This window comes from Chenopodium quinoa, unplaced genomic scaffold, assembly GCF_001683475.1.
Source record: "Chenopodium quinoa cultivar QQ74 unplaced genomic scaffold, ASM168347v1, whole genome shotgun sequence".
Classification (NCBI taxonomy): Eukaryota; Viridiplantae; Streptophyta; class Magnoliopsida; order Caryophyllales; family Amaranthaceae; genus Chenopodium; species Chenopodium quinoa.
Genome location: NW_018744887.1, coordinates 1,473,730 through 1,487,575, shown reverse-complemented (window position 1 = coordinate 1,487,575; position 13,846 = coordinate 1,473,730). Strand labels below are relative to the sequence as shown.

General features: G+C 36.8%; 1 protein-coding gene across 1 annotated transcript; it reads left to right on the top strand.

The window, feature by feature from the left end:
• Window positions 1-1,371: 1,371 nt before the first annotated feature.
• LOC110705904 lies at window positions 1,372-2,259 on the top strand. Its single transcript, XM_021883822.1, has 3 exons — window positions 1,372-1,573; window positions 1,655-1,860; window positions 1,951-2,259. Exons 1-3 carry the CDS (start codon window positions 1,372-1,374, stop codon window positions 2,257-2,259), a joined length of 717 nt encoding a protein of 238 aa, XP_021739514.1.
• Window positions 2,260-13,846: the final 11,587 nt, after the last annotated feature.

Genomic DNA, 13,846 nt, shown 5'->3' with positions numbered 1-13,846 from the left:
TCTATGAAATTTGACAATTGCTAATAGTCTGCAAAATAGGTTTAAGGAAAAACTATGATTCAAATTCACAATAAAAATGTTACTCATACTAAACAATAGTAGTATACACTAACACAGATATTAAAGACGGTATAGTGAAGGATAGCCAATATGCTATCCATGAAGAGATTAGAGATAAGCTTGTCAGTGAGTGACTCTGATTAAGGATTGCATGCATTTTAATCAGATTAATATGAGGTTTTACCTACCTAGGCAGAAGCAGATTTTGCATCACTTCTCTTCACCTTGGTAGAGACTCTGGCAGCATATGCTTTATAGTCATACACATACCTGGTGAAACCTGCAGCTAGCATTATAGGATCTTGTGTTGACCTCATAAAAAATAGTTTCTTGCACAAGTCTGATATGGCCCAATCCAAGAATCTATAGGTTGTAGAATTTATGGATTAACTGCAATATTAATATTACAAATGTAAAAGGATCTTTTCATCTCTTCAATGGAGAATTCAGATGCAGTCGTTGCAAGGGAGGAAAGAGAAAAGGGTTGGAGGAGAGAAAAAGGAGAGAAAGTGAGCTAGATCTAAGGTTTGATTTTATTTGAGTCGCTCTCCAAGCGTGCATCTGAGGTAGATCCAACGGCCCTAATTAGTTCTCAGTTCCTATTATTCACTTAGTTCTATATATACATATATGTATGTATGTATATATATATATATATATATATATATATATATATATGCTACACAAACCGCAAAGAAGAGAAAGTCGGCCACCGACTGGGCTGCTGGCGCTGCTGCATCAGTCGGTTGTGGTGGTGGTGGCGCTAGTTGTGTTAGCCAGCGTGAGGGAGGAAGAAGGGGGAGATAGTGGCATGGGAAAAATAGGGGAAATAGAAGAAGAAGAAAAATAGAAGAATGACAAGGAAAAAAGGAGAGAGAAAATAAAGCGAGAACTGTAGACACCTACTTTTGGGCTCTTGTCCTGAAAGGAAGTGCGATGATGTTACAAAAACCCGTTCATCATGCTCGATCAAAGTTTAATTTTTTATGGATTACGAAATGCATTATGAAGTTAGTTAAAACTCATATTGGAGAAGTTATCTTAGATCCGTGTTCGATTACTAATTAGGCCTAAAACGTGCTCATACATGTTTAGACTTAATTAATAACGCACCCAAATGCGGAAAATGCAATGATTCGATCCAATGGATCTTACATTGTTGAAAATTGAGAAAACAGATAAACCAACCATCATATCTCCATGCATGACCTATACAAATGGATATCCCTTTGAAAGAGCTTTCAGACGGTATATTATAAGCCCAATTTTGCATAAAACAAAGAAGTTATGATCAAAACACTAAACCGGGCTATGGGGTGTGTCTCTACTGTTTCTTATTTTGTCTTGGTCAATGGATTTCCCTCTACCCCTTTGGCTGCAAAAAAGGGTTTGAGACAGGGGGATCCTATGTCCCCTTTTCTCTTTTCTATCTGTATGGAATACCTTTCAAAGTGTTTAAAGGAGATGATTGAGAATCTTGACTTCAATTTTCATCCAAGATGTTCAAAGTTAGGTATTACTCATATGATGTTTGCTGATGATTTACTACTTTTCTCCAGAGCTGATCTTGTCTCTATCTAGCTGGTTTTTGAAGATTTTCAGAAGTTCTCTTGTGCTTTTGGTTTAGCTGCCAATTTGGATAAGAGTGATGTATATTTTGGAGAGATAAGTGAACAAGTTCAAGATGATCTTCAGTCTATGCTGGGAGTTGCTAAAGGGTTTTTTCCTTTTAGATACTTGGGTGTGCCCCTGTCTTCTAAAAAGCTTACTATTTCTCTATGTAGGCCATTCATAGAGAGAGTAACTGCTAGGATTGAGGGTTGGGCTACTAGGCATCTTTCTTGTGCAGGCATGCTTCAGATGGTCAAAAGTGTGCTTTTTGGTATCTAGGCTTACTGGTCTCAAATTTTTATTTTGCGTAAGAAGATTTTGAGAGAAATGGATTCAAGATTTAGGTTCTTCCTCTGGACTGGTAAAGGTAATCCTAGTAAGAAAGCCCTGGTCTCTTGGAAGTATTTGTGTCTACCTAAGACTTGTGGTGACTGGAATTTGACCTCTCTTGATGATTGGAATAAGGTTGCAGTTACTAAAGTTCTATTGGACATTGCTCATAAGTCTGATAACTTGTTGGTTAAATGGGTTCACATTTACTATTTCAAGAATAGAGATTTTTGGTCTGCTCTTATACCTAAGAAATGATCTTGGGTTTTGAAGAAGATTATGAACAACAGAGGTTTGGTTAAAAGTGTTGGAGGATGGTCAGGAATTACAGTTAATGGTAAAATGAGTATTAGAAATCTCTATACTCAAATCATACCTCAAGCTGAGAAAGTAGCTTGGAAGAGAATAGTCTATAATAGTAGGGGTTCACCTAAAAGCTTATTTATCACTTGGTTGGCTCTGTGGAATAGGCTAGTTACCAAAAATAGGCTTATAACTTGGAATATCCCTTGTTATCCCTTGTGTTTTTTCTGTTCTAATGCTGCATAGAATGTTTTTCATTTGAATTTTGACTGTTCATATTATGATAGTATTTGGAATAGAATTTTACAGCTTCTATGTTATGCTAGAGTTAGGCAGAGGTTTATTTCTTAAGTGCAATGGGTGCTATAGCAAAGTAGAAGAGTTAAAACTAAAGGAAGACTGATGCTTATGTGTTTTGCATAGACTATTCACTGCATCTGGATTCAAAGGAATAATCTGAGGTTCACTGGAGATTAAAAGCCGGCTGATATAGCTTTTAGAGATATTATTATTTCTGTTGCTTGTAGGTGTCTTGAATCTGATAGGAAATGTTTGTATATCTAGATTTGATGTCTTTGTTATATTGGTTTTATTTTGCTAGCAGTTTACAGGGTTGCCTGTTCTACTGGTGTACTTACAGGATTGTCTGTCCTGCTGCTCTTTGCTTTAGGTGTCTGTCTGGTCCTGGCTTCCAGAACCTTTCCTAGAAGGTGGCTGGAAGCTTAAGTCCAATAGTTGTTCCTGGTTCCTCCTAGAACCCTTCCTAGAAGGTGGCTAGGACATAATCCAGAACTGTTTTGGGGTGGTTTGGCCTGTTTTCAGGTCATGTGATGTTTGTTGTTTGTTATAACTTGGCTTTTGTCAGTTGTAATTTTTTCTCTTTGGTAATAAAATTCCATTTTTACAAAAAAGGATTTTGAAAAATAAAAAAAGAAAAGCAAAAAAGGTGGAAAAAAGATTCACAAGGTAATGACAAGTGTCATAGGAGGATTTTCTTTTAGTATAGGTTAATAGATATTTTTTAATGTTGTCTTTAAGGAAAAAAGATCCGCACAAGAGTTTCAAGACCAAACTAAGGTGTTTTATTTATAATATATCATAGATTAGCAAAAAATACAATTCAAATTAATCATACCAATCAAAACTACTCATTATAAAACAATCAATATATACACACACACGCATAAATATATAAATAAAACACCTTAGTTTGAACAATCATATCATCTTTAATTTAAATATCCCTCTATCTGGTAAGGCGATCCAAGCATGTTTAATTAGTCTTCTCACTCATCAAAATCATTCAAATTCTCCCTCTCTTAGGTAAGGCTATCCTGATATGTTTGATGAGTACTTAATAATATTGGGTAAAATTGTTACTCCACAAAAATACGATCTAATTATTGAACCACTACAAAGTAATTGCATTTGAAAGAGTATATAGTATATATTATTCTTAAGCGTAAACCATCATCTTAAACTTTTGATTGAGATATTCCACTAACAGTCATGAGACTTCCTTACAGTTTTTTACAACTTAAAAAAATGGTAAAGAAAATTTAAATCTTAACTCTTTCATAATTATGATATTTTAGTTCTATTTTAGTAGTAATATATTGTTTCATTTAAGAGGGGAATAATATAGTTTTGTTGTATGTTTATGAAAAAGAGAACATAGTTTTGTTGTTTTGTAGTACGTAAGTTATTAATATCCCCCTTTTATGTGGTAATATGTGTCTTTCTGTTAGGATTTGCACCAAAGAGGACTACAAAAGCAACAAGAAGAGTTGGCGAGTTGTGGACTTGAATCAAGTGGTAAGAATTTAATTGATGCTACATTCCTACTTAAAGGATGTCTCGAGGTTCAGTTTGATCGCATGTAAAAACTCTTATTTGGAAACCCACCTACCATAATATAGTTTTTAAAACTCGAATCGAATATGAATTTAGTTGGAGCTAACTCTGGAACCCAATAGGCCAGCGTACATTAAAAATAGTTGGAGCTAACTCTGGAACCCAATAGGCCAGCGTACTTTAAAAATAGTGCAAGGCATAATACGTGCCATGTACAATGTATGTCTCATGTAGGACTTCCATAGTTCCATTATGCTTACATTCGTCAACTGCATAACTGCTAAAGTGACTTTTTCATGAAATTCATTCAATTAGATTTTTTAAAAAATGGAGCAATAAATAATATTAGGAAAATTTGTCAAGAAAAACCTTTTAAAGGGAATTTTTTGTCCAAAAAAACCTTTTAAATTTTTTTTGGCCAAACAAAACCTTTTAAATTTTTTTTTGTTCAAGACAACCAAAACCCACTTTCCGACGTTGACTCACCATTTTCCGGCGTTGACCACGTGTTTTACATATGTGCAACGCACATGACCCCTATTTTCCTAATTACACCCCACTTTGCCTAATTTCACACCCTTTTCCCTCCAATTAAACACTCTATCTCCTTCTCTCTCTCTCTCCTACTCTCTATAAATACTTCGAGGCCATTAATCTTCTCTGCCATGGCTGCGAAATCATCAATGGGTCCATATAGTCCTCTTCGCAACAGGAAAACCACAACCACACCTCATAACACCTCCTCGACCCATAATCGCTGCATAATTGAGAAAAATTAAAAAGGGGAAAAAAAACCCTAATTCTCAATCAAGACTCGAAAAAGTCAGAGTTACACAAATTAATCACTTACCGTTGTCAAAAATTGGTGATAGAGCCTGCTACTGCTTCGATTTTGCTGCACTCCAACAATGGCGTGAGAATTTAAGAGCACAGAGGAAAGAAGGAGATGAAATAGAATACAGAGAGTAGGAGAGAGAGTGTTTAATTGGAGGGAAAAGAGTGTGAAAGTAGGCAAAGTGGGGTGTAATTAGGAAAATAGGGGTCATGTGCGTGGCACATGTTGTAAAACACGTGGTCAACGCCGGAGAATGGTGAGTGAACGTCGGAAAGTGGGTTTTGGCTGTCTTGAACAAAAAAAAAATTTAAAAGATTTTCTTTGAAAATTTTAAAAGGTTTTTTTGGACAAAAAGGTCCCTTTAAAAGGGTTTTCTTGACAAATTTTTCATAATTTTAATATATAAAATAAAATTTATTAATACAGTCATATTTTGGCATTGGGTAGCTTGCGATGATGATAATAATAATAATAATAATAATAACAATAATAATAATAATAAAAATAGCAGACATTGTAAATTAAAAAATATAAAAGGATGACAAGAATAGATGAGTAATGTTAATGTTGTAAGGCATGCATACACACAACCATTGATCACTCAATTTTAAAACCAATTGCCAAATATAAGTTATGACAAGAATTAATTAAAGTATGCATAAACACAACCTTTGATACCTCAATTTTATAACCATTTGCCAAATATAAGTTATGACACGAATGAAAACGAAGGTAGTATAACGTAATAGAAATCCAATAATCCAATAATAAAAGGGTCAAATGAAAATTTTTCTCTCTCTAGTTTTTTTCTCTCTGCTAGGTTGATCATCAGAGATTTTCCTTCTCGCTTGGGCGAGGGGGCTCTGAGAGTCTCTTGGTCTTGAGATTAAACTCTGTCTCCTCAAATTGTTTTTAGTTTTTCTTTCTCTCTTTTGCAGGTATTGAAGCTCGCTCCAGTTTGCTACGTTCAATCCACCTTTCCCTCCTTGCTTCCTTTTGCTTCCTTTCCTTTCTACCATGGCTAGTCCCTCCTCTATGGATACTACCATGGAAGAAGCCATTTTGTTGGATCATAATGATGATCATGCTTTAAAAATTCCTTTTTCGAAAGTTGTTACTAAACCCATAGTGGACAATCCTCACAATGTCACTCCTTCCCATTACTCTCCTTCCCACAAGGCATCCCTTTCCCTTAGGGAAGTTGTTCAAGGATCATCCCAATGGTTTAAAGAGGCTAGAGAAATAGATGTTTCATCACTCCAATGGGAAGATGAAGATGCCACAACCCCTCCTGACTCAACAAATACTGTCTCATTTGCTAAAGAAACTCTAGAAAAACTTCGCCACCCTTGGAAATTAACATTGATGGGGAAATGTTTAGGCATCTCTGTTCGACCATCTTTTATCACCCAACGTGTTAGAGCTATGTGGAAATCTAAAGGTACTCTTGAAGTCATAGATCTTGGTAAAGATGTTTATCTTTTCCGATTTTCTATCATTGATGATTATGAACGAGCTCTTCTTGGAGGACCTTGGTTTATTCTAGATCATTATCTGATGATAACCAAGTGGAAACCTAACGTCCGACCCTCAACAAACCCGTTCAATCGAATGACTGTCTAGATTCGCTTTCTAGAATTACCGGTGGAATATTATGATAAATTAGCCCTATTCGAAATCGCTAAATTGGCTGGTAAGCCAATTAGGGTCGATTATGCAATTGATCGCCTCACAAGGGCCTGATATGCTAGGGTGTGTATCGATATTGATCTTACTAGTCCCTTAATTACCTCTGTTTGGGTTACTAATGGTTGGCAAAAAATTGAGTATGAAAATATTCATGATCTTTGCTTTGTTTGTGGGATTGTAGGCCACCAACAAGAAAAATGCAAAGAAAATTCCAAATTGGTTGACAAAGGCAAGCAACCCATTTCCCACGTTATTCATGAGCCCAACACTATTTCCACTTTGGATAAAAACCAACCATGCTTAGATAGTGGATTTCCACTTGTCAATCCATTACAACAAGCAGGCCCATCCCACATGGCCCAGGTGGCCACTATCTCTAATAACCCAACTCCACAACCTTCTGAACTTTATGGTCCTTGGATGATAGAATCCAACAGAAGACTTTCCCACAAAAAACCAATTAACAAAACTTCAACTCACCAGCTTCCAAAACCAATTAACAAAAAGAATAATTTACTCTCTAAAAACACCTTTAACCAAAAGTCTATCACTCCTGCTCCTTCCGAAGACAACCCCTTTCTTGTTTTAGCCAATAATGGAGCTACTGAAGAAATCTTATCCCCAGCAAAAAACATTCAAGCCGAAATTCTCTGTAAAGAGAAATCTATTCTACAAAAAGCTAAAGAGTCTTGCGTGTTATCTTCCTTTACTGCAGCTAATTCCTCAGTTTCCTTTGGACACTTGGCAATGGATATTGAGGAACCAACCAACGCCATGGAAACCCACTCACAGTCTCTCCATCTTCCCAATTTAAACCCCTCAACAGAAATTAACTTCGACATTGATATAAACCCCCAATTAATTAACCCAAACACAGACAATATTACCTTGAAACAAGAAAATGGAACGAAATCAAAGAAACTCCCTCACTCCCCGGCGGTCGAAGCGAATTCAAGCTCGACCACCTCGCCGTCAGCGCCGGAACAACCCTCCATCCTCGTCAAACCCCCTGGTGTTGCTCCCTCCCTCACCCCCTCCCCCACCGCCCAGCCGACAGAGCTTTCCCTAGCTCCGCCGTAACAGGGGATCCAAATCCCACCTCCACCCTTCCTCCACCGTGTCACCTCCAACACCCGAACAATCCAACCCCAATTCCGACCACTCAGCTCCCCCAACCTACCGAAGACAACCATCTTCACCCAGCCAAAGACCATTCAAGAAATCCAAGAAATAATCCGATCAACACCGAGTCAGAGCAGCTACCGGCCATCCACTCCTCTTCTATGGGCATCGATAGAAACTCCTCCAACCCAGGAGAAAATATCTCTAATGCACAATACCTTGCTACAACTCAACAACCGCCTCCCCAACCACCAGACCTCACCCCCTCCGCTTCCACCGAAACTGAGATGGAGTCAAGACCGGGCTCATCTCCTCCACCTCAATCCCCTTATTCCTCCACCTCACTTGAGAAACCTAGCCACTCTACCTCTAGCTTTCGATCCCATAGAGAAATACGTAGAGGTTCTGGGAAACCTTATGATATTAGCTCAGACTTAAGGGGAAGTGGTGGGCCTCCGAGTCGAGGTCAACTTCTGGGAAACAGCTCTAACGACTCGGGAAATTCAATCCACTCTATCCCCTCTATCAATGATCGACATTTTCCCGACACCATGAGCGCGGGGAAATTATTTCGTTGACTAACCTCCTCACGCTCAAAATGGCGCCGTTGCCGGGGAACGGTGTCAATGCTTGATTGTTTTTGATTGCTTGAGTCTAGGTCTTTGTGTATACTTTTCTTTTTATTTTATTTTTTTAGTTTTTGCTTGTTTTTGTAAAAAAAAATGGCAAGTAACTCGTTTCCTCAATATGACAATGAGCCTTTTTGTGAATATTTCAATAGACTTGTGGGATATTTGGATTTTGATTGTTGTAGTCTTTGGGAGGCTTGTGAGATTTGTTATTTTGGTTTGAATGAGCAAACTAGGGATGAAGTTGAATGTATGCATAATGGTGAATTTAGAGCATTATCAATTGATGATGCTTGGGATTTTTATGTTTGGTTTGCTTGGGATGTCTATAATAAGGGTAATCATGATTCTATTATTGATATGCAATGTGTTGATACTTCTAATATTACCATGAATTCCCATGATTTGTTACATGATCCATTAAGTGAACCTAAAACACATGATTTCAACTCTATTTCCTCTTTTGTTCATGATGATGAGGTACATGCTCAAGTTGATGCTAATGGTGTGTTTCAATATTCTTCATTATTTACCATGCCTTCTTGTGATGTGCTTCGTTCCCTTAATGATGAATCTCATGTGTTTGATTGTGCCCCCACTCCCCAATGTGATGTATATGCTCATGATCTTAATGTTGATTTTTCCAATCTTGGTTGTACTTCTTCTTCTCTTGTTGAGCCTCAACCTTCAACACCTTTTGAATCCCTTATTGCTACTTTTGAATCTCAAATTAGGTGCATTGAGCTTGATAATGAGCTTGGGCCTAGTAAGGAAATGATTCTTAATTCTATGAGAGGTCAATTAGAGATAATGAAAAAGAATGAGGAGCGTCTTGAGGAGGGAAGGAGAAGAAAAGAAGAGTTAGAAAGCCAATTGTCACCCTTGATGCTTGTTTGTGAAAAATCCCAATTTAATGTGTGTGTTGAGGATGATGATGATGATTTTGAGCAACCAAGAGAGTGTGAGGATCCCATTGGTGAGCATATGAGTGATGGTGAAGGAGTTGAGAATGAAGAGAGTGTTGATTTTGAAAATCCTAACCCTTTTTCCCATCTTGATGAGTCTCAAGTGCATGATTGTGATCCTTTTATCCATGAGTATTTGGATTCATTTAAGGTTATGTCTAATGTGTTTATTGAGTGTCAAATGAAAACCCATAGCCTTTTGAGTGAGTTCATTAAGAATGCTTCATGGGAGAGAGACCATTTTGAAATGAATTTGCATCCATTCATGCATGGCTTTGAGATTTTAGGCTTTAAGGAAGTTGAGGGAGTTGTTGTTCATGATTGTAGTGAAGGGGATTATGTAGTTCCTCTTGGAAGTTGGATGTTTGAGGGAGATCATGATCATGAGTGTTCTTCTTTTGAGGATTCTATGATTGATTTTCATGCTCAAATTGGTGATTTGAGGAATGGTGGTGAAGAAGAGACCATTTGTAAGACCATTGCTCCTATCCCCTTCTCTCATGTCCCTTTTTCAAGGAATTTCAACCATATCCCCTACACTCCTATATCCCTTCCTTCCTTTGTTAATGAGCCTATTGGGGACCCCCTTGCCTATGAAGTTTTTTATGTCCCTCATTCGTCTTCAATTGAGGAAAAGGGTGATTTTGCCACCCAAAAAGATTTTTGTGAAGAGAGTTTGCCTTTCTATTCTTCTTCTTATTTTCTTGAATTTTCTTTTGATTCTTCTTCTTCTTGGAAACTCCCTCTTCACCTTCTTTTGCGTGCACTAATCTTGGTGCATGCCCTTCTTATATCATTTGCTTACTTGTTATCTTATGAGATGTGTAGTAGTGCATTTGACAAGCTCTTGCGATCGTTGCAATATTATTTACTAGAGCGGTCAAGCTTGGACCTTAAGCAAGCCTTTCTCGGGAAGTAACCCGTGTTTTATTGCTTTCATTTTCTTTTCTTTTTAGAATAGATTTTCTCTCATGGAAATGTTTGTGTGCCTTTTTCTAGGTACATAACTTGATATACTTTGGTGCATTGATTTGGATCAAGAATCAAGGAAGTTTGGCACCACAATTGCTATCATATGGAAAACAAGATTCAATTCTTGAGAAGAGTGGCTTTGAAAATTTTAATTGGGTCATTTGCGGGTATATACACCCACCTAAAATTTGGTAATATCTTTCCTTGCTCTTTCTCCATTGGTTGATACCTAAAGTGGCTTTGAAACAGGAGATATGTTGGGTTGTTGGATTGATCTCCTTGTTTTCCCCTCCCATGGATTATTTGATTTATGTTTGAGCATGTTGTCTCATTCAAGCTTGGGGGAGGGTATTCTATCATATTTGTTAGATTTTGATTCATATATATTCCATGCACATTTGTATATGCTTTTCCATTTTCTATGTCTTGAAAATCACAAAAAGATTTTTGTTTCTATCAAGGCAAATTTGCAATGTATTTTCTTTTGTTCTTGCTTTGGACATAATACTTTTGGACTTGTATTCTTGAATGTCTTTCTTCCTAAATTTTAGAGGTGTGCACGGTTTGAGAATGTGTTAGGTTGACTCTAGGATATGGTATGCTAAGGTAGTTGGCTAAGAACTTTGGGACCATGAAGCTCTAGTTCACTAGCTTGTGGTAAGATGGAGTTGCTCTCTATAGTGGATATGAAATCAAGAGTTAGTTATTGCCATCCCTAGTGATGTATAATTGTTCTAGCCTTCATCATACTTTGTTGAGCGACATATTTGGATCCTTGGCTATTGTATTCTCATATCTAGAACTTGACTTTTAGCTCCCAAGATCGCGACTGAGCCACTTTAGGGGATGACAAAGACATTTCTCTTTTTATAGGATTAATTTTCAATTTTGGATTTGGTTTGCAATTGCCCCTATTACTAGCCCATTTGAGCCATATACATTCTTTTCTCTAACCTTAATACAAGCCTTCCAGCCTTGGTTTCACTTTAAATCCTACCTTTAGTTTGTGAAGCAAATTTGTTTTGGAGCTTGTTTTATTGTTTATGGTGCAAGTTTAGAATTATAAGTTCATTTGCAAAGCAAGTATGTGTTGTATATAATTTTTTGCATAAAACCAAATACATTTTGAGAAAAAGCCGTCCAAAGTTAAAAGAGGCAAGGACATTTAAAAAAATAAAAAAAAAAGCTTGGAAAAAGGAATTATTGAAAAAAAAAAGTAAAGAAGAATGTAAAGCCCAAAAAAAAAGGTTTTGTTATTGTTGTTCTCCCTGTTTTTGTTATTTTGTGTTAAATAAGCTTGGGGGAAAGTTATTTAATAAGCATACTTGGCACTTTTGTTTTGGAATCGTTTGGATCTTGTGGAAGAAGTTCCACCCGTGCTTCACATAGGTTTACCACCAATTTCAAGAGTTCTCCACACCTTTACTCTCCTAGCTTATATGTTAATACCTTGAAAGTCCTTTTGATCCTAGAGGGTTAAGTCATTCAATGATGGCGGGAAATAGGAATCAAGCCTATAGAGCGAGTTTGCATAGCCAAGATGTCGGGTAACCTTCTCAATGTTTTTAATTTCTTATTTATTTTCCGGTTTCTTCGTGGAATCATGAGAAGCTAACTTGAAAGTGGATTTGAAACTAGTAGAGAGAACGTGGTTTGATTGGTTGAAACAAAAGGTGGAATGTGTTTCCTTTAGTTCTCTATGCTTAGCATATGTTATGTTTCAATCAACCTTGGACATCTTAGAACGTGCATACCTTTATTATTTTAGAAAGATTGACATTCATTAGTGTTTGTTCCATCATAAAAGTCCACTCTAGAACGCTTGTAACTTTTCTCTTACTTCGATTTATTTTATTTTATTTATTTATTGCCTTGCCTTGATTTTTGTCAAGAGTTATGGGTTAAACTCTTAGGACACCCTTACGAGAGCTTACTCGTCCTCTAGAGCAATCTAAGGGTTTAAAGTGCTTGATGCATACGCTAAATGTATTCGTGATTCCTACGAAAGTGAGTTAGTGTATATTCTTTCCCTTCTACTTTCTTTGTATAAAATGCATCACATTCCCTTGTGTTTCTTTTGTTTTGCTTGAGGGCGAGCAAAAGTTAAGCTTGGGGGAATTTGATAAGTGTCATTTATGTCGCTATTTTTAGGAGTTTTCTAGTTAGTTTTTCATAGTTTTTCTATCTTTTTACTTGGTTTTAATAACGTTTTACTACATTTGTCATGTTTATGTGTGAAATGTCGTTATTGCTCAATTTTGGCTTTTCTTGCATATTTTGGTGGCTTATGACATTAGATTAAACTTTATTGGTTTACTCTTATGTTTAGGAACACTTGGATAAGTTCATTGCTCAAGATTGAAGAAATATAAAGCATAAAAGAACAAGTAATGAAGAAATGTGCACTTGATTTGCAAAGATCATACTTCAAACGCCTATATCTTTTGATCTACAAAACTTTTTGGGGCGATTCTAATCGGAGATGAAAGCTTATCTTGAGAGCTTTCCAACGACAGGTCATATGCTCAATTCCGATGTAAAACGTGGGAGATATGCTCATTTGAAGCTGAGCAGTTTGCCAAGTCCGCAGCCAGGAGCGCCCGCTTCTCAAGGCCGCACGCCCGCTCCTCACAGGGTGTGCAATTTTGAAGTTTGGCAGAAGGTTTGGCAGAAAGTTTGGAGCGCCCGCTCCTGAGGGGTGCACGCCCGCTCCTCTACGCGCTGCTCGACTTTTTGCGGAGCTTCCTAGGCAATTTAGTAAGGGCTATAAATAGATTTTTTGCTCATTTTAGAGGGGAGATTTCATATTTTCAGTAGTTTTAGGTTAGTTTTAGGTTTTTAGAGAGAGAAACTCTCAAATTTTGGAGAGAGAAAGTGAGAGAAACAATGGTTTTCATGGATTTTGGATAATCAATGGAGGAATTTGATGATTTGAAGATCTCCATTTTATATCAATGAGCATTTCTTACTCTCTTCTCTCTTTATGATTTATTCATTGCTTTGTTAATCATGTTTGAGTAGATTTCCTTCTACTAGGTGTTGAGTGAAGCTTTGTTATGGTTAATTGAGTTATTTGAGATAAATTTGATGATAATTGTGTGATTAAATTGATTGAATTGATGATGGCATGTTGTTTGTTTTAGATTGGATTGATCTCCCAAGATAGCAAACTTAATTGCATGTTAGTTCTAGTTTGACAAGGGATTGTGAATTAGAATTTATATATTTGATTGCATTTTGGGTAAATTTCTTCTATGCACCTAGTCAATGAGGGATCTAGGCTAGGAATTTGAGAGATTGCTCTTGATGGTAATTAATTCCCATTTTAATTCTTTCTTTGCATGATTGATTATCAAATCAATTCCCATTAACTTGTTAAATGTTCAAAGTGGATCTTTGCCCCTAGTAGACTTTGTAATATCTTGATCTTTATATGTGTGTTAGTGTAGTTGTAGTGTCCACTATCCATAAACCGA

Excerpts from the sequence above, each read along its gene's own strand:
- LOC110705904 (XM_021883822.1), top strand. The coding sequence starts at position 1,372 with ATGGGGTGTGTCTCTACTGTTTCTTATTTTGTCTTGGTCAATGGATTT. Across the intron at positions 1,574-1,654 it reads TCCAAGATGTTCAAAGTTAG|ATTTTCAGAAGTTCTCTTGT; the intron begins GTATTACTCATA and ends TGGTTTTTGAAG. Across the intron at positions 1,861-1,950 it reads GTAGGCCATTCATAGAGAGA|GCTTACTGGTCTCAAATTTT; the intron begins GTAACTGCTAGG and ends TTTGGTATCTAG.